This window comes from Juglans regia, chromosome 2 (assembly GCF_001411555.2).
Source record: "Juglans regia cultivar Chandler chromosome 2, Walnut 2.0, whole genome shotgun sequence".
Taxonomy (NCBI): Eukaryota; Viridiplantae; Streptophyta; class Magnoliopsida; order Fagales; family Juglandaceae; genus Juglans; species Juglans regia.
Genome location: NC_049902.1, coordinates 35728848 through 35748961, shown reverse-complemented (window position 1 = coordinate 35748961; position 20114 = coordinate 35728848). Strand labels below are relative to the sequence as shown.

Here is a 20114-nt window from a genome sequence, read left to right as displayed (position 1 = left end):
AAAGGATTTAAAAACCGAAAGAAAACAAGGTTATGTTGGACTAAACATCATCTGCACACAGTATAAAAATCCATTTTATTTCTTTGCTTACGTACAGTTGTTTTTTTTAAATAAAAAATAAGCACACCAAATAGCATGCCAATATCAGCTTATTGCTCAACTATGTAACAAGCCATTCCACCTTTGAAAACCCAGTTGCACTGAGCACAAAGGTCTGTACGAAGATTAGTGGTGACAACCAAAAAAAAAAAAAAAAGGAGCGGGAATCAAACTCGAATGATGCAAACACAAACGCATCAATGCTTAAAATAGTAGAACAAGAGATGCAGCAATGAACACTCCAAGGGAATTAATAGAGCCGATTATCGAGACCGAAGAAGCTCCACTTGGAGGAGGAGGAGAAGGTTCACTGACAGGAGCTGGTGTCGGGTTTATCTCCACAGTATCAACAGGCGGTGGCGATGGAGACTCTCCATTGGCAGGTGCTGGAGCTGGAGTTATCTCTGTTGAACCTGAAGGTGGAGGAGAATCTGTGCCTGTTTTGTTGCTTCTATCTGCCAACACAATCACCACCAACTTTTCATTTTTGAGACAGTGGTCTTTGTTGCCACTTATGAAGTAGAAAGACCCAGATTGTTTCAGGTTGAAGACAGTATGACCATCGGAGAATTTCTCGATAGGAGATTCAGTATTGCAATTGGTGTAGTCTTCCTGGGTTACATGAAGCAACGAGTCTTGGTCGGGTGGATAGACGAACACTGCAAAATGTAAAACAGTAAAGTAGAACTCATGTAAGTTATTTAAGAGGATAGATCAAATGCTATATTTGTTCCCTTTTTTTTTTTCTTCAAAAGATAAGCTTCATTAATAAACTGTCCTTAGTACATATAGTCCTTAGTATATATATACATGCAAATAAAACAAAAACTAGATATATGAATCTTTCTCATTGTGAAAGTTCAAAAGACATTGTGGAATTTTGATCAAGAGTATGCTATCATACAAGTTGTTGGATACTGTCTATTGTGTAATAGAATGCACGTATCGATTATGAGAATGATGTATTTTTACTGCTTGACATCGCTCTCAAAGCTTTGTAGCAATATTTTTAAATTGGAAAAAAAAAAAAAAAAAAAAAAAAGGAACAAAAACATACCCAGGGAGTCTCCTATTTGAAACCTGTGATTTTCTGCCCATTGATTGTAGTGGACTTCCTTAGGATCAGTTGGAACAGTCCAGCCCTTAGAGCCTCCAATTGTAAACTCAGTAGCACCTCCCTCATGCATCAATAGCATGAGACAGACGAGCCACACTGAATGCAATGTTTTCTTTTGGTGATTTGACAGAAAATTGTTTTTAGCCATTGCAAAAGGGAAAAATAGTTTTGATTTTGCCTGCCAAAGAAGAGAAATCTCTTAAACTTAAGGAGAGATTAGTTGGGTGATGAGAATGGCTTGGTGATAGGGGGGGGTTTTTGTAGGCCGAAGTTTAGAAATTGTGGCAGGGAAGCTTTTGTAACTTTTTCATATTCTCATTTCTTGGGAGTTTCTTGACTTCTGGTGCATAGCATATGTGCACCTTTATGCATGGTTCTCACGCACTTTTTTTTTTTTTTAAATAAAAATAAAAACAAAATAATAATAACTTGGGTGTATGGATTTATACTTTGCTTGACCATTATCAGGAATATTCATGTCTTGTGCCCTCGGTTAAGATTAACATTTCATTTCAAGAACAGTATCCACGCAAAAACCTGTCTTGGCATGATCACTCTCACCGCGAGAGCTACAAATTTGCACGTAGAAATAGGGTTCGTTTAGTAATACAACTGTTCTAAATTCTTCTAAAATGTTTTCTTTCTAAATATCACTTAAATGTAAAATACTTTCAATTTCAAAATTTTAATTTTTCCATCTAATCGTTATTTAATCATTACAACTTTAACAAATTTTCAAACAAAACATACAAAAATAATACAAAATTTTAAATTTTAAAATAAAAATTATATTAAAAAAAAAATTGAAATAATTTTTTTTAACTTTATAATATTTTATTCAATATTTTTTCTATAATTTTTTAAAACTTAATCAAATATTTTAATTTAAACTATTTTATGTATCCAAACGGCCATAATCTTGACTCTCGATTAAAAAAACAAAAAAACAAAACTAGCCGGAATTCATATATCATTGATGGGCTTCCATCAGAAGGCCCTTTATATTTCTTTGATGGGCTTCAATCTGTCACTCACTTATATTTTGGGCTGCAAATGAATAGAGCAGATTGTGACCAACTCGAGCTTCTCTTGTATATACCCGATTCGAACTTGGTTAATTTAATAAATCAGATGTTTGTAAATACTAATATAGGTTTGAATATTAAACGAATAAAATTCGTATTAACTTGGCTCGACTCAATTTAGACTTGTAAACAAAACTTGTATAAGCTCAACTTGACTCGTTTGAACTTATTTTAAAGCTCGTAATATGTTTTATATATGTATGTGTTATATATATATATGTTATGTTCCCAAAATGTGTATAGGATAATTTGTATAATAATATATCATACAACTACAATTATTGATTTATTATATTATATATATGTATTAAATAGTTTAGTTTATTACATTTATTTTGTGTATTATTCTTTTAATTTATAACTCTAAGTTATTTTTATAAAAAAGTTATACCATAAGAATTTTGAATCAAAATTATTTGGTTGAATAGTTAAATGGTTTGAGTTTTTTTTTTTAATTTAAAAATATTTTATTAATCAAAAGATATTCAAAATAAAAAATTGAGTTCAAGTCGTTTGTTTATTTTTAGTCGAACTCGAGTTGAATTCGAACAATATTAATGGTTAATGAACCTAGTTTGAATAAGGATATTCGAGTTCGAATGAGCAAACATGTTAATAGTGCTCGAATACTCTTGTTTGAATTCGACTCACTCGGTTCGTTTGCAGCTCTACTTATATCCATCTAAAATGTAAATTTTATCTAGATATTAAAAATATATCAGATTATCTGTGAATAGTAATAAAATCGTTTATAAATAATAGTGAAATATTACTGAATAGTTTATTATTAATAATAAATTGTGAGTGAATAATAATGTGAAATTAGTTATATTTCCCAGCTCTGCTACGTACAGTCACGAATGGGAGTCGGCGTGCAATCGTCTGACGCAGGTGTCATGTCAATATTAATGAAAAATTAAAAAAAAAAAACAAGAAGAAGATTGAAGAAGAATTTGAAAACCCACTTCGCAGATCTCTCCCGCGGGTTCGTAATCTACAAATCTCTCAAACCCAATTTCAGTTCTTAATCAAGTCCTCTCCATTGTCTTCTTCTTAGTTTCAAGTCAAGATCGAACCCGACAATGGTGTCTCTTTTTCCCTCAAGGCATAAAAGCTTGAGCCAGATATCACCAAAGATGTCAACTGCTTCCAAATTGCGGTCTTTCTCTCTTTCAAGATTGGCAACCAGATTGGTGTCTCCGTTGAGGAGCAGAAAAGTTATACAGAAGAGTGGTGGGCTAATAAGTGGATTGAGAAATCGACCAACTTTATCATCAATGTGATTCTAAACTCAAGTGGTATATAAGGGAAACTTGTTTGAAAGCTATTGATTTCTTTTGAAGTGTTTGGTTTGTGTTATTGATACACTTTATTCCTGTCCATAGTTATATTTTTCTTTTTCCTTCTTTGTGTGGTGTGAGTTTGTCCAGTCCAGTTTGATGTTCTTGTACAAATTTGCAAAAAGAGTTATCAAGATCTCAATAAATCGTTGATTCTCTCTCTCAAGAAAAAAAAATGAGATAGTCGAGTTCACATTGATCTAGATGCTGAGGGAAAGAGAGAGAGGTTGGAGGAGAAGGGGAGAGGGGGCATATATGGAGAGAGATGGGCCACGATTGCACCACGGTTGCATAGGGCGATTATATTTAACTTTTTTCTATATTTCCAAATACAATCTAAAGGCTTGATTGGAAAAAGTTTCCATCATAAAATTCTTATCTCATTTCATCTTATCCTATCACATTTCTTTTCTAAATATCACTCAAATACAAATATTTTCAAACTAATCATTACAATTTTTCAAACTTTCAAACAAAAAATAAAAAATAATGCAAACTTTTTCAAATCTCCAAATAAAATTAATATAAAAAATTATATTTTAACAATATTTTAAATTTATCATTTTTTTATTCATTTTTTTTCTTATTTATCAAAATTTCATAAAATATTAACTTAAATTATTTTATTACTATTCACAAACTATATTATTACTATTTATAAAATTATTATATCATTTTCATCTCATTTTCAACTTGTCCTAAAACTCTATTGACAGTAGACCAGTACGACGATCTCATCCTTTTATTTCCTCAATGCCAATGCCGGCTGCCGATGGCCTCCCTCCTCTTGTTCTAGTAGAGCTATAGAGCAGTCTACTGTAGTAAATTAGTTATAGCACACGGCGTTTTTTCTTTTTTGAAATGTGTTGTGTATTAATCGGAAAGTACAGCACACCTCATGAATATTTATTTTTATTTTTATTTTGTTTGAAAAAATCTTTTTCACACTCTACGGTTGGTAGAGGCCCCAGCACACCTAATGTGCTGAGTTGAAAAAAAAAATATATATACGAGATGTGTGGAGAGTGTAAAATACAGTAAATTGATGTCTAATATTTCTTTTTTTTTTATTCATTTTTTACTCAGTGTTGGGTGTATAGAGACTTCAGGCTGATATGTATATATATTATTTTTTTCATCACATTAATTTACTGTAGCACATCAGCCTGTCCACACGTCAGGTGTGTTGCGACTGCAGCGAAGGCTGATGTACAGATTTTATTCATTCCGAAATCGAACTTGTCAAGTTGAATGCCCGATCATTGGTCCCACGTGAGTTTAGCTTTCTTCCTCCACCATCCAATCAAATCCGAGTTAAATGCATCACTCTCAATTGATATTTATTATTTAAGAACCTTTTTATCTATTATAAACCAGAAATAAAAAAAAATACCAACTATATTTTTTGATAAGTCTTTCTTTTATATTTTTGAAAAATGTTTTGACTACAAGATTTTTATTATAAAATAAATCTAGACTTGACACGATATATTATATTATAAATTATTTTTATTATAAATTATATTTAATATATGACATAAATTTATAAACTTATTTTTATAAAATTCTTTGCATATCACTTCCCTTTATTATTATATTTTGGTTAAAAGGAATATTTAACTGATTAGATTAAAATAAACGTGAAAGAAACACAACATAAGGTACAGAAACAAAAATGAAAACGATTTTTTTTTCCTAAATAGTTAGATTATTTGGGAATAAGTTTAATCTCATCTCAATTTATTTTTAAGGAAAATACTTTAGTCAAAAAGAGTATAAAAAAATAAGCAAATAAACTGATGTAACTTGATATGGTAGGTCAGATTGTAAAATTATTTTTATTATAAAGTAAACCTAACAGATTCTATGAAGCCACGTCAGTTTGTGAGTTTACTTTATGTAATTTCTTTGTATTTGTAATAGTTTTCTTTTCAAATATTACTCAAGTATAAATACTTAACAATTTCAAATTTTTAACTCTTTTATCTAATTATTATAATTTTTATAAAATACAAACAATTTAAATATTTTTAAATCTTAAAATAAAAAATTATATTATAATAATATTTTAAATTTATAATATATCGGATGTGGATGTGTCTCAACATCTTTGAACCTTTTCCACTATTCTTATTGCATGTTGGGAGTGGTTGGAAGTGCGGAATACGTCCACGACAATATTTATTTAATTTTTTTTATCTGATTTTTCAAAATTTAATAAAATATGATAGTTAAAACTATTCTATTAATATTTACAATTTCACTATTGTTTATAAATTTATCGTTTCATATTTTGTAAGCATCCCGGAAATGTTCGAAACTAGAGGAACGTTAAAATAACGCATTAAACGGCCCACTCATTAATGTCTGTGAGGTGGGAAACCACCTCATGAAACCCTCCTACTTTGACAGAGTAATACAACGTGACCGTGTCCATGTCTCAAACCACCACAACTGCCCCCACAACTCCAAATTTAAAGGGGAAAAAACTGAAAAATAAAAACCGAAACGGATTTTGTCCACTTTTTTGTTCTTTCGTCTCTTTTTATTATTTTTGGCTTTGATTTGGTCTTTTCGTGCTGGTCTTGCCCAGCTCCTGATTGGGTCCCCTTGAACCTTCCGCCCATGAGCCTGGGAGAAATATAACTTTTCTGGGTTTTCCTTAGGTTTTTGAAGGGTTCAGCTTCTGGGTTTTGGTGGTGGTTGCTATTTCTTGGTTTCGAAGGCAAAGAAAGTTCTTTGAGTTTCTGGTTTTTTTTTTGTGTGGTGTTACTGGAAATGTGGAGGGGCCCCGGAGCTCCTGCTGATTCTTTCTACCAGGTCCGCCCCGAGTGCACCGATGTTCCCAAAACCCACTTCAGGATCAAGGTCCAGCGATTCTTTGTGATTTTTATTTTTAGTATTTTAGACACCCTTTTGAATTTTTTGGATACCCATTATCTTGATTTGGATAATTTTTCTTTGAATAATCGATGTATTGTGAAATGTGCTTTCAAAAGTAAATGATATTGATTTTTTCACCAAGAATATGCGTCAATGTTGACTCCGATCATAATTTGGAGTGCGTGCATTATGCTGTAATTTGGAGATTCGTGAACAAGAACAAAGATTGTAAATAGTTCTATGTTTGAAGGCGTGTATGATAATGTAATTAAGGTTCGTTCGGTTGGTGACCTCGTGCTCATTTAATTCTCATTAAAAAACTAATATTTTATGAAAATTTCTCATTTAACCCCATCCTTTTGACACGCAAATAGAAATTTCCTTGTGAGGCTAATGCCTTATCGTTATTATTGGCCAGAAGTTGATGCTGTTATTCGAACAACTTTCTTGCTTCCAGTTTGGAGAATATTTTATATTTTTATTATATTTTCCTTATGAATGGTGTGGATGAGAGTCTTTGTAAGAACTGAGCAGTCGAAAAAAAGCTTGTCACATGCATTTACCAGTCTATCAATCTTGGTACTTTGTGATGGATTGCAATGGAGATCTAAGGATACATCTTTTCTATTTCTTTGCTTCCCACCAAAATTTAGTGACGTTTCCTGCTACCATAAAGACGTGCTGTATGTAAGAAGAAGCCCTATTTATGAATTCGCACAGAGTAATACATATTGAATGAAATTACCAATTCATAATGAGTCTGTGTGCTTTCAATGTGTAATCCTAAACCTTCTACTTGTAATCTGCTTATGCAGGCCGGTAAAACTTTAAGTGTAAGAAGATGGCATGCTGCATTTACTCCAGAAGGGTATCTGGATATAGGCAAGACTCTAAGTCGAATCCATCGTGGGGTAAGTGCCTCTTCATTGTTCACAACATGCCAAAAAGTATGTTTAAGTTCATTGTTATGTCATGAAAATTAGATTGCACATCAGCATGGCTGTCGGTCTTGTTTTGTTGATATCTATAGTTTGAGATTTACAGGAAATCTCCATTCTTATAATTTAGTTTTCACTGTTGACCTGAAGAATTAAATCACTGATTTTGTAAACACGACTCACAGAACCTTACAGAATAGCCAATTCCTTATAATGCAGTTCCTTATGTCGGAGATGCCATTTGATCCAAAGATCATTGCATTGGATAATATGAACACCTCAAAGCTTAATGTTGCTTCTCCTATCATATTTTGCTATCCTGCTGCACACTCATGACTATGAAGAATTCAGCAATCTGGCTTACTAGTTCAACATAGAACTAGAGAGACTATCTAATGAAGTTAGTATAGTTATCAAGTAGTTTTACACATCATGACAATTATGCTTCCTTTTGGACTTCTGAATACTAACTTGAGATAGATGTTATGAATACGAACTTCAACTTGTAAGGGCTGATATTTAGTGGTATTCTTCTATTATTTGCCAAATTAGGGGATCCATCCATCAATTAGAGGAGAAGTATGGGAGTTTCTACTTGGTTGTTATGATCCTGGGTGTACATTTGATGAACGAGAGCAGATACGGCAACGCCGGAGGTAATAGACTTCTCCTCTTTCATGAAATATAAAAATTTCATGCATCAAGGTTGTAATGAGTAGCACATAGGGAATAAATGGTGAAGGGTTAAGCAGAGATTTAGGTTGGTTGTTACTTGAAGAGATCAAATGATTGATTATCCTCACTATTATTTTTCTCCAGTTACTTGTCCTTGTCTTTTAATGAGCTCAATGATCAATATGTTCTCTTATTCCTATACATGTGAAAATATAACCACCAATTCATGTTTAAGATAACTTGTCTTCTCCCCAAACAACCAAATCAAATTGAAAACAGTACAGTATGCTTATTATTATCATCATCTCGTAATTTCTTTATCCATGATAATTTTATCCTTTTAAGACTTCAAATTTTGCTGCTCTATCTGGAGAAAAAAAAAATGAAGTACAAATCCTATCAATTCCTTCAGGATACAATATGCTCGGTGGAAAAAAGAGTGTTGCCAAATGTTTCCTGTTGTTGGAAGCGGTAGGTTTATCACAGCACCTGTAATCACTGAAGATGGTCAGCCCATTCAAGATCCGTTGGTACTTTTAGAAACAGCCCCAGAAAGGGGACCGGCCATAGCTACTCAAGAAAATGCTGGAGCTGATTTTAAAACCAGAGATAGTTTAAGGACAAACACAGCCAATGGTATGGAAACAGTAAAGGATAAGAAAGTAGTCCAGTGGATGCTCACTCTACATCAAATAGGTTTGTGGCTTCTTTTATATAGAAAGCCCACTTTTTTCTGTTAGGGCAAAAGTCACGTTTATTTTTATGTAAAGCTCTGTTTCCCTTAGTATTATCACACTTAATTTAGGATGTAAACTGTGAAGTACTTATTTTTAACTTGCACCTTGCTCATAGAAATCGGGTTCAGCGCCCATAGAACCTTCGTGGAACATAAAGCTGCATGTCATGTTACTCTAGGGTAGTTAGATGCAACCATCTTGGGCTTGAGATTGATATCTGAAAACCCCTTGTCAGAATGCAAAGAAATGTCATCTATTTAGTAAATTCATTTTCTTATTTACTTAACATCAATTTCAGGTCTTGATGTGGTTCGGACTGACCGGACATTGGTATTTTACGAGAAGAAAGAAAACTTATCAAAACTCTGGGATATTCTTGCCGTTTATGCCTGGATAGATACAGATGTTGGCTATTGTCAAGGTGGGTGTTCAAATGGACATTTAATGTCTTATTCAGGGCATGCTAAAATGATAAATAACATTGGCCTATTAGAAATCTGCTCAATCCATTATACTTCCACCGACGTCTACTTTCAATGGCTTTTGCCACTCAGCTGTTAATTATTGATAGGGAATTATAGCCTGCAGAATTTATCATGGAGAAAAAGATCATACATGAATGCTTGAATTATGTGGTAAGCATTCAACATGAAGGATGGGGATACACATCTAGTGGCCTCTAGTTATTGTACAGTGTATAGATATCTAGCTTGATTGACTGTGTGATCCCTTCCTCCTTTTTGGGCTCATTGGTGGCTAATGGGCCTAAAGCTTCACAATGCTCTCCCACCCCTTATTATTGTCTTATGGTGCAGACAAGATTTGGTCCTAGGTTTCTTATACGACACCAAGAGATTCAAAGCTAAGCTAGCTTATTGACCATCTTTTTGCAATGTTCTGATAAATGTTCCTTGTTTGTTTAGAACATTTGAATGAGGAAATAAAATTGCAAAAAATTGTTATAATGTTGATTATTTGTGCGGATGATCTGCTAATTGTGGTCCATTGGACTATGGGTCTTAATTATTTGTTTCTCCATGATCTCTTGGCATTTCATGACATGAAATTATCTGTTGTTAGGTCTAGGAAGCTAGTTAGGTCCAGGAAGCTAGTTAGGTCCTTCTTTCTCTGTCAATATGTAGAGAGAAATTGCCTAGAGATTCAATTCTTCCTCAGATTTTCCTTAAATTTTCATCATTGTATCTAATTAATTGCCCCTTAATCGTTGTATGTTTTTTTTTAATGGTAGAACTAGTGGTATTTCTAAGGTTCAAGAATCGAAGGACCTTGTTTATTTCACTAATTATTAGGCAAAGAATAATAATATATTTTTTTTTTATCGTTCAAGGAAGAGTAATAAATTATAGTCTAGTTACATTGTTTTTTAACAGATGGTTCTGGCATACTTTTCAATATTTATACTTTATTGAGATTCTTTTCATTTACGCTATTTTCCTTTCATAGCAAGAGATGACAACAATTTGCTTGTTCTGCTTGCAACATAGTGCCAATTATTCTATCTAAGCTTTATGACAATGCTGAGCAGGAATGAGTGACCTTTGCTCCCCCATGATAATTCTTCTTGAAGATGAAGCAGATGCGTTTTGGTGCTTTGAACGGTTGATGCGCAGATTGGTACTTTTATTCCTATAAAATATTTTGTAGGCCATGATATTTCACTTTTAATTAGTTTACTTTTTTATTTTTAGTTATATTTTGTATTGTTGGATGTCTTCTACTTGTTTTTGATGATGTAATTAACTTAAATAGCTTCTAGGGATAATATTGAATTTATTCCACTTGGATGGACCTTATTATTAGTTGTCCTTAGAGGGCTTGAAAGCCTTCGCTGCCCTCGTCCTCCCCCGGGGGGTAACAAGTTTCTCACTTTGGTATGAGCTGCCCACGAATTACGGCTCTCCCTACGCTATTAAGGGCTACAAAAGAGCCTCATACTCGGCAGCTCTAGAGAAGTGAGGACTCAATAGTGAGTGAGTATGTCGGGAGCTTTGAGGATGCTTATATAGAATAGAGTTAGGGGTGGCAATATGTGACATGATCCGTAAACCCAATACGAACACGACACGAAACTAACGGGTTTGTGTTTGACATAAATGGGTTCAGGTCAAATCAGGTTGACTAGTAAACACAATTAATAATGGGTCAACCCGCTTAACCCAAAATCAACTTGCAATAACCCGTATAAATTTTATTTCAAAATTACAATTTTATTATTGTTGGGTTGTAATATTGATATTTCATAATATGCTTATGTTTTTATTGTTAAGATTGTAATTCTGGACCTATACTCATTTGTTATTGTTGAGTTTGTAATATTGATTTTATTATAGGTTAAAAAATCTGAAAAATATTGATATTTTTGTTAGTAAGCAGTCTTATTGTTTTTTTTTTAAATTTATAATTTTAATTTTTTTATAATAGAGGTTTTAACTTTTATGTGAAATTATGTTAATCAGGTCAAGTGTGTTATGTGGGTTCGTTCAACACATTTACATGAAACGCCAAACGGGTTGAAATGAGTCGATCATGTTGACCTATTTCTAGTTACTTATTATACAGGTCAAAACAGGTGGCATGACATGACATATTATTTAAATGGGTTGTGTTATGGTTTAAGGGTTTGAGCCGTTTAACTTAAGGGGTCGTGTTTAACTTAAGGTTTACCCATATAGTTTAATGGCCATTGACTTGACACTACATAGACATGGCCCGCGAACACGAATTGCCACCCCTAGATAGAGTGCTATTACTTTTTTTCTTTGATAGGTTAGGTGCTATTATGACAAGGGTTTTCTTTTATATCTGGAAATGTTTGTTTTCGCTCCACGCTCTTAACTATTTCTGGAAATTTAACACAAATTCCACCTTGGCTTGTCAATGCCCATATGCAAGAGGATACTTTTGCCTGTAAATCTTTAATTTAACATAACATAGCATCAAACTACTACAATAGCTTATAATGATGTTAGAAATTAGAAAAGTCAAAGTTTGCCAAGAAATTAGAGAAGTCAAAAGTTTGCCAAGTTGATGTATGTGCTTGCTTGGCTGCTTCTATCTCGTGCATTCTTAATCAATCTTTCCACCAATTTTTTGATAAGTGATAAGTAGAACATAGCCATAATTTTGTAAAGAGTCACAAAGTTTTAACCTTTTTATGACTTTAGAGGGGGATTCGAACCAGGGACCTCCATGATATAGATTTTCCCTTCAGCTCAAAAGTAAACATGCTTTGTACCATTCTATGTAATCAGTTACATATGATTCTTTCAGGGCTGCCATTTTTTAACTAAGTTTTTTTATTTTAAATTTAATTCAAGTTTCTTATTTTATGCATTCTTATTTAAAAATATATAGCGAGGAAATTTCAGATGCACTGATAGCTCTGTTGGGGTGGAGGCACAACTTAGTAATTTGGCTGCAATTACACAAGTACTAGATCCAAAACTTCATCAGCACTTAGGTATTTGCTTAATATTGTGTCTTCTCATTCTGTGTCCTGTCAATATTACCAATTATATTACTGTTAATTGTTTTGTATCTCAGCCTTGTTTATGATAAATTTTATTTTATTTTTATCAATAAAGAGAAAAATTATTGTCAATAAGAGCATGGTGCAAGAATTCTCAACCATTGAGTTGGGTGTTGCTTTTTTTTTTTGATAGGTAAACAAAACTTTATTGATCAAAGAATAAGCATATCCAAATACAAATAAAAGAACACTGAGTGCCCTAATTAAGAAGGCGCCAAAGAAATAAGAAAATCATGTAGGTCATGCCATTGAAATCAACAACAATGGCCTAGGTACATAGAGTACTGTAAAATAAAGCTTTAAGTTCCTCTAGTGATCTCTCTCTGTCTTTAAACGTCATCGCATTATGCTCCTACCACATGATGCATGCATATAGGGATCATCTTCCAAACCGCTTTCACCTGCTGCAAGCGTCCTATAGTTGTCCAGCTGGCCAACACTGCTACTACAGTCTCCGGCATAACCCAAGCCAACTCTACTCGACCGATCACCTTATTCACAAAGCCCTTGCTGTATCACAATGTAATAGTAGATGGTCCACCGACTCTACCCCTCCCCTACACATGCAACACCAGTCCGCTATGATGACCCTCATTTTCCTCAAATTATCAGTTGTGAGGATCTTACCCAACGATGCTGTCCGCACGAAAAATGCAGCTTTGGATGGTGCCTTATGTCTCCAAGGAAAATGAGAGTTAGGCTCTTGGGTGAGAATCTTATAAAAAGAGCGAACTGAAAAAGTTCCTTTCCCGGCGGGTGACCACCACAACCCATCTACTTGTTGATTGCTCGGTTTAACGGAGTACAAGATGCTGTAAAGATCAACAAAATTGTTCATCTCCCAATCTTGAGCTGCTCTACTAAAACTAATGTCCCAGTGTATCTGTCCACCCGATAACCCTATGACATCCACCACTGTAACATCTTTAGCAATTTGGAAAAGCGAAGGAAAGGCAACTTATAGTGAACTATCCCCACACTAAATATCTTTCCAGAATTTATTTAATCCTGGAGCCCTCCCCCAATTGGAGTCGAGTGTGTCGAGTAAAAACCCCCCATCCTCTTCTGATATGTTTCCACAACCCCACTCCATATGCTCCTATAACTTCATTAGTACTCCAACTCCCTTGATGGCCTTGCATTTGAGCTGGGTATTGCTACCGAACATATGCAAGGGTAGCTGAATGCATGAGTGTTATAAAAAAAAAATGAGGCAAATGCTAGAATCTCAGCTCCAGATCTCTATTGGCTTGAGGGGCAGTGGTGAAATTATCATGAGAGTTTGATAAGAAAATTGGGAAGTTGACCCTAAACAATTAATTTTATAAGATCTTCAGATTGAAGAGTGAATACAAAGCTCTCACATGACTGTGGACCACTCATGCCAATTTTCTCAGAAAACAGATTTTTCTGTAGTTGGGTTTCTAAAGCCATCAAAAGTACAGTTCCTTTCTCTCTGAGATGCCTGCATGAGGAAAGGAGGACAAGCCTCCCAAATGATGCTATTTTTGTGATGGCCAAACAGCCCTTGACAACTAAAGACCACATCTGCCACCTTCTTTTGCATGACCCATCAAGCCCAAATGCAACATTAAAGAGAAATTCTTAGAAAATGGCGGGCTTTGCGTACATAGTTATTGAAATACTAATTCAATTAAGAAAACAAAAAGAAGAGTAGTAGGGGAAAACTACAAATGATTTTTTTTTTTTTTTTGTTGAATTATTCTTGGGAGGCATCTCAAATGTTTCAAATTGCCAGGAGGCCTATATGGCTGGTGGCAAAGATTTTATGAAAACTGTTAATTCTAGTTTTCTTAGATATGGAAAAAAAGTGGTATATGTGTAATTAACAGTATTGCTAATACGATTGATACCTAATAAATTCAAAATGTTGGAAGCTGTTTTATTGAACTCATATACCAACACAGAGAATAACAAGTTTACATTCCCCCATTTAACGATTTATGATTTGTTATTAATAGTTGCCGTATACAACTATATTGATAGTTGGAGTTATTTTCTGTCTGATAATTTATTATGCATTCCTATATTCTTGCACATCCCTTGATTTAATTCTGAAGAAAAGAAAGTAACAGTAGAGCCTGTCTTTTGATCTTGGAGCACAGAGACACTAGGTGGAGGTGATTATCTATTTGCTTTTCGGATGCTCATGGTTTTGTTCCGTAGAGAATTCTCTTTTGGTGACTCGTTGTACCTTTGGGAGGTAAATCTTTTTTCTTTTTTTGTTGAATTTATTGATGATACATAGATTTAATTGTTGACTGAAGTTCTTGAAAACCAAATTTAACTTCCAAAATTCTCAAAACTCAGGTTCTTCTTCCTCTTTTTTTTGTTGTTTTGTGACTCATATAAAAGAAATTTTTTTTTTTGATAAGTAAAAATAAGACTTTATTAAATCACCAAAGTAACACGATACAAAGAAAATGCCCTGTTTATGTAGGCATATTGGAAACTAGGAATTTGTGAAAGTCCATGCCATTTAAGTCTACAGCTATGGCCCAAGTACAAAGAGTTCTAAAAAATAACAATATAAGCTCCTCCACAGATCTCTCTTTGTCTTCAAAAGTCCTCTCATTTCGTTCCTGCCATAGACACCACATAATACAGATAGGGATCATCTTCCATACTGCTTTAATCTGTCTCGCCCCACGGATAGAATTCCAGCAAGCCAATACATCCAAAACTGTTTCCGGCATCACCCACGCCATATCCATCCTTATAAACACCGCGTCCCAAATAGCCTTAGCTATCTCACAGTGTAAAAGTAAATGATTTACCGACTCATCCCCACTTTTACACATACAACACCAATCTACAATAATTATCCTCCTCTTTCTTAGATTATCCGTAGTGAGGATCTTTCCCAAGACGCTGTCCACACAAAGAAAGAGGCTTTGGGAGGAGCCTTATGACGCCAAAGCTTTCTCTGGTTCTTGTGTGAGAACCTTATAAAAAGAGCGAGCTGAGAATACCCCTTTCCCTGCAGGATGCCACCACAACTCATCTTCCTGCTGGATATTCGGTCTAACAGAATATAAGAGGCTATAGAATTCTGCAAAACTTTCCATCTCCCAATCCTGTGCCGCCCGGTTGAAATTAATGTTCCAGTGAATGTTTCTACCTGAGACTGAGACTTCCATAACCTCCGCCACTGTGGCCTCTTTGTTACTTGCAATCAAGAAAAGAGACGGAAACAGATCGAGTAAAACACTGGTACTACACCATGCATCCTTCCAAAATCTGATCTTGGCACCTGTCCCCAAGTGCAATCTAGTGTAATGCTGGAAAACCTCCCATCCTCTTCTAATGTATTTCCATAACCCCTTACCCGTTGTTCCTCTAACTTCTCTGGAACACCACCCCTCCCCTAGATCACCATATTTGCTTGCAATCACAGTCTTCCATAAGGCCTCTGGTTCCTTGGTATATCTCCACAACCATTTGCCTAGTAAAGCCAGATTAAAAACTCTCAACTTTCTGACACCCAAACCGCCATTGGAGATAGGCCGACATACCATCTCCCACTTAACTAAGTGGAATCTAAACTCATCTCCCAAGCCCCCCCACAGAAAGTCTTTCTGTAACTTCTCAAGTCTACCCGCCACACTTGCCGGTACAGGGAATAAGGATAAAAAGTAAGTAGGAAGGTTGGAAAGTATACTTTTGATTAAAGTAGTCCGACCCCCTTTCGACAAATACATTCTCTTCCACCCTGCTAATCTCCTCTCTACTTTTTCAATCACTGTATCCCATATCAAACGAGATTTCGGAGCTATACCCAACGGCAATCCCAGGTAAGTCATAGGTAAAGACGCAATTTTACACCCCATAATGCCCGTCAAAGCCCTTATATCTTGAACTTCTCCAATCGGTACCAACTCGGATTTATCATAATTCACCTTCAAGCCAGATACTGCTTCAAAACACAGCAGCAAAGCCTTCACCGCCCTCAACTGAGCGTGATCAGCCTCACACATGATAAGCGTATCGTCGTAGAAATACACCATCTGATCCATGACCTCCACCTCTCACCAAACCCAAATGTTGAGAATACTAACTCTGGGTTGTGATGACTTTTGTTGATGCTTTTTGACTTATCAAATCAAATGTTGAGAATACTAACTCTGGGTTGTGATGACTTTTATTTGAAAACAAATGTTATTGGAAATATTAAATGCATATTCCATCAAAGACTTATCCTTCATCTGAATGTGACTGGTTCATGATTAATAAAGCCAAGACATTGCATCCAATGTATGGGCATGATGCCATGTGAAATTTTCCTAACAGGGGATTATTTATGAAGTGATTTCTTTGTAGCATCCATTTGCTTGTCAATATATCACAATAATAATTTGCTCAATTACTATTCTGGTATTGTGGCCAAAGTTTACACATCAAAGGAGAAACCTAACACGTATTGTAACATCCCATTCCTGGATCGAGTATAGGAAGGGCGGTGAATTCCCACATTGTCTGGTTGGAAGAAGTTTACGTACTTCATAATCATTCCAAGAAACACCAGTTGTAATGTGACTTGGGTTTTCCTTAAGTCGTTAAAAATAGTATCACTGCGAGTATCGAGTTAGGAGTGTGGGACTTAAGCGTACCACCTTAGGAATAGCCTGAAGAAGACTTTCTTTTTAAGAGATTGCAATTTTGTTACAAAACTGAATGAATATCCCTGATAAGACATTAGGGATGTGGGATCACATTTACTGAGCTTCATATACTAAATCCAGGCTGTTACAATCTTCCGTGCTCAAAACCCCTTCTCTCAATTCAATCCCAACCCATGAGGTTTTATAGGATCTGTGCAGATAATTTACGAGACGATCATCATTAGGCCACTAATGTGGTGGTAGAATATGATTGTTTTTGCTTGATTCATATATTTATATTTTTTTAGTTTGTATCCTAGGCGAGGTCCTATGGACAGGCACACACCAGGGCACCCAAAAACTTATGTATTTCTTGATCCCAGGGGCCAGGTGTGCCCAGTCAGTTGTTTGTCTGTTCGGTAATTCCTCAAGTTTGGAAGCCAAAAGATGTGAAAGATGTGAAAGGAATTGATCAATGAAATCTTCTAAACTCGGGAGTATTTTATACTGCATTTATTCATTGGCCCTAAGCATGCACGAGAAGATGCTTTTGTGTCCTTTTATTGTTTCAAGTTTTCCTTCTGTTAATGTGTTCATTTTTCTTTGTTGTCACAATGCATGTGTCCATTATGACTCTTGAGAATCACGTGTACGGATTATAGAGTCAGTATGTGTCGTAATCACACATTGGATTATATCTGGTACATTTTTAATGGTTATTTGTTTGGTTGTTTGAATTTGTAACAGATGATGTGGGCTCTGGAATACGACCCTGGCTTGTATTTTATGTATGAAGAACCTAAGTCAGCTAGCGAAAAAGCAGAGGGATCTAAAGGAAAAGCAAAGTCAATACGTCACTGTGGAAAGTATGAAAGGGAAAATATGAAAAACGGAGCTAGGAATTCAGAAGGCCCTCTCCCCATCTCTGTTTTCCTTGTTGCTAGTGTGTTGAAAGATAAGAAGTCAAAGCTACTGCAAGAAGCTCGGGGCCTTGATGATGTTGTCAAGGTTAGCCTCATTCAAAAGGCTCCAATATGCTGATTATTTTTAGATTGGGAATATACCAAATAAGTGGAGAACACAATTGAGAAAATAGTAAAGATGGCCTTTGTGTTAATCCTGCTGGTGAAGGGGTAGGCAGGATTGGCATAGCAGCAGTAAAATTTTCCCACCGACCTTAAGTTAGATTATTTGCTTGGAAGGTTTTAAAGAAACTTCCGTCTTAAATTTTTTAAGTACCATCAGTTGCTGTGTACGGATTCTCTTACTAATGGGTAATCTTGAGGAAACAGTAGTTGGCTGCTGACGAATCATTTTTCATTCATTTAATTATCAAGGTCTATTAGGAACATGCAGGCACTTTGTAATTATATGTTGCTCTATGGCTTGCCTATTTTTCAAAGCATTTTGTCTTCTCATGTCTTATCTTAAACCTTTCCAGATATTGAACGACATAACAGGAAATCTGGATGCCAAAAAAGCTTGCACTGGGGCAATGAAACTCCACAAGAAATATTTAAGAAAGGTAACATTCTTATAAATCTTGAGGTTGAATTTAAAATCTTTCCTGGAGAAGAAACGGGGAAATATGGTCAACCAACTTTTTTCTCTGTTGGGTTCTCTTATTAGTAGGCACACTAACTATCGGACCTTTCATGAAAAGCCCAAGAGGCTATTGAAACATTACAAGTTGCAGAATATCATGCTTGCATTATGTCTTTATTTGGTTCATTTTTTCCTCCAATGGTAAATTTAAAAGAATCTATGCATGGGAAAATCCCAATGTATAACCCGTGTCTCTGTGTGTTGCTTCATTATACAATAAACTTCTGTTAGTTATACCCTGAAGTCACTGTTCATTTATTGATGCTGCAGGCCAAGAAGACATAACCGTAGAGAAAGGACATGATTTTTCGGTTGATCCAGAAATAAAAGGGTGTTCCCTTCATCCTGATGATTTGATTTGGCAAGAGACAATCGCGTACTTTGACGTGTATATTTCTCGGCTTCACAGAATTGTACGATGGCTTGAGCAGCAGATCTTCCACTGAAAGTGATTGTTGTAACTTAAAATGGTCTTTCATTATTACTTATAAAAAAAATGATCTTTCATTATTTATACATCCAAAACAATTGTTTAAAGTTATACGAATCTACTTTGTAAGCGCCTGTTGTTTGCAACAGGTTGCAAAAATACAAAAGAAAGCTTATGCACCATTCATGAGATTCATATCAATGAAACCATCTACTCTTTTATTTTTTGTTCTTCTGGGAAAATATGGTGCAGTCTATCCTTTTAAACATGAGTAGTTGCAATATTTTGAGAAGATAAATGATATTTGGAGTTATAGAGTGAGTAACACTCACACTCTTTTTGAAAGGAGTATAAATATAGAATCTATATAAAAAATTAATTTTTTAATAGTAAATCTCATTTTTTTTTTCAAAAGAAGTGCGTGATATTTGCGTAATCCATGATTGTATATAATATTATTTTTAAGCTGCTAATTTATTGGAAAAATGGAACCTTCACAAATTATTAGGACTGTAATCGAGCCGAGCCGAGTTAGTTTTTGGCTTGCCGAGCTAGGCTCGACTCAAAATATTCGAGCTCGAGATTTTTTTTTATTCTTTGTTCGAGCTCGACTCGATAAGTTAAACACTTAACTCGAGCTCGAGCTCGACCCACAAATGAGTTCGAGTCGAGCCCAGCTCGAGCTCGAGCTCAAATTGTGGATTTTTTTATTTTTTGAATAAGATTTAATAATTAATAAATAAAAAAAATAAAAAATAAAATATTAAATTTATACAACTAACAAGTAGAATCTCTATTGAATTATAAAATTTATAAATAATTAATATCTAACTAGTTGATATTTATCCAAAATAACAATATATTATATGCTTACATATATTATTAGTACATACACTTAATATGATATCATATATCTATTTCATATATTGTTCTCATATACTAGTATATTAAATTATTAAGTTTTATCGACTAATTATTATACAAATTATAAAATATACTTATGAAATATATTCACTATATAGACATAAGTAAT

General features: G+C 34.6%; 2 protein-coding genes across 2 annotated transcripts; one reads left to right on the top strand and one right to left on the bottom strand.

Moving 5' to 3' along the window:
* Positions 1-38: 38 nt before the first annotated feature.
* LOC108983093 (early nodulin-like protein 3) lies at positions 39-1458 on the bottom strand. Its single transcript, XM_035687418.1, has 2 exons — positions 1157-1458; positions 39-758 (listed from the first exon to the last, which is right to left on the bottom strand). Exons 1-2 carry the CDS (start codon positions 1362-1364, stop codon positions 304-306), a joined length of 663 nt encoding a protein of 220 aa, XP_035543311.1. The 5' UTR covers positions 1365-1458; the 3' UTR covers positions 39-303.
* A 4502-nt stretch (positions 1459-5960) lies between these two features.
* Positions 5961-19307, top strand: LOC108983699. Its single transcript, XM_018955427.2, has 11 exons — positions 5961-6509; positions 7340-7435; positions 8015-8118; positions 8550-8833; positions 9173-9295; positions 10421-10509; positions 12250-12355; positions 14551-14648; positions 17794-18054; positions 18488-18571; positions 18922-19307. The coding sequence occupies exons 1-11, from the start codon at positions 6420-6422 to the stop codon at positions 18934-18936; spliced, it is 1350 nt and encodes a 449-aa protein (XP_018810972.1). The 5' UTR covers positions 5961-6419; the 3' UTR covers positions 18937-19307.
* The last annotated feature ends 807 nt before the right edge of the window (positions 19308-20114 follow it).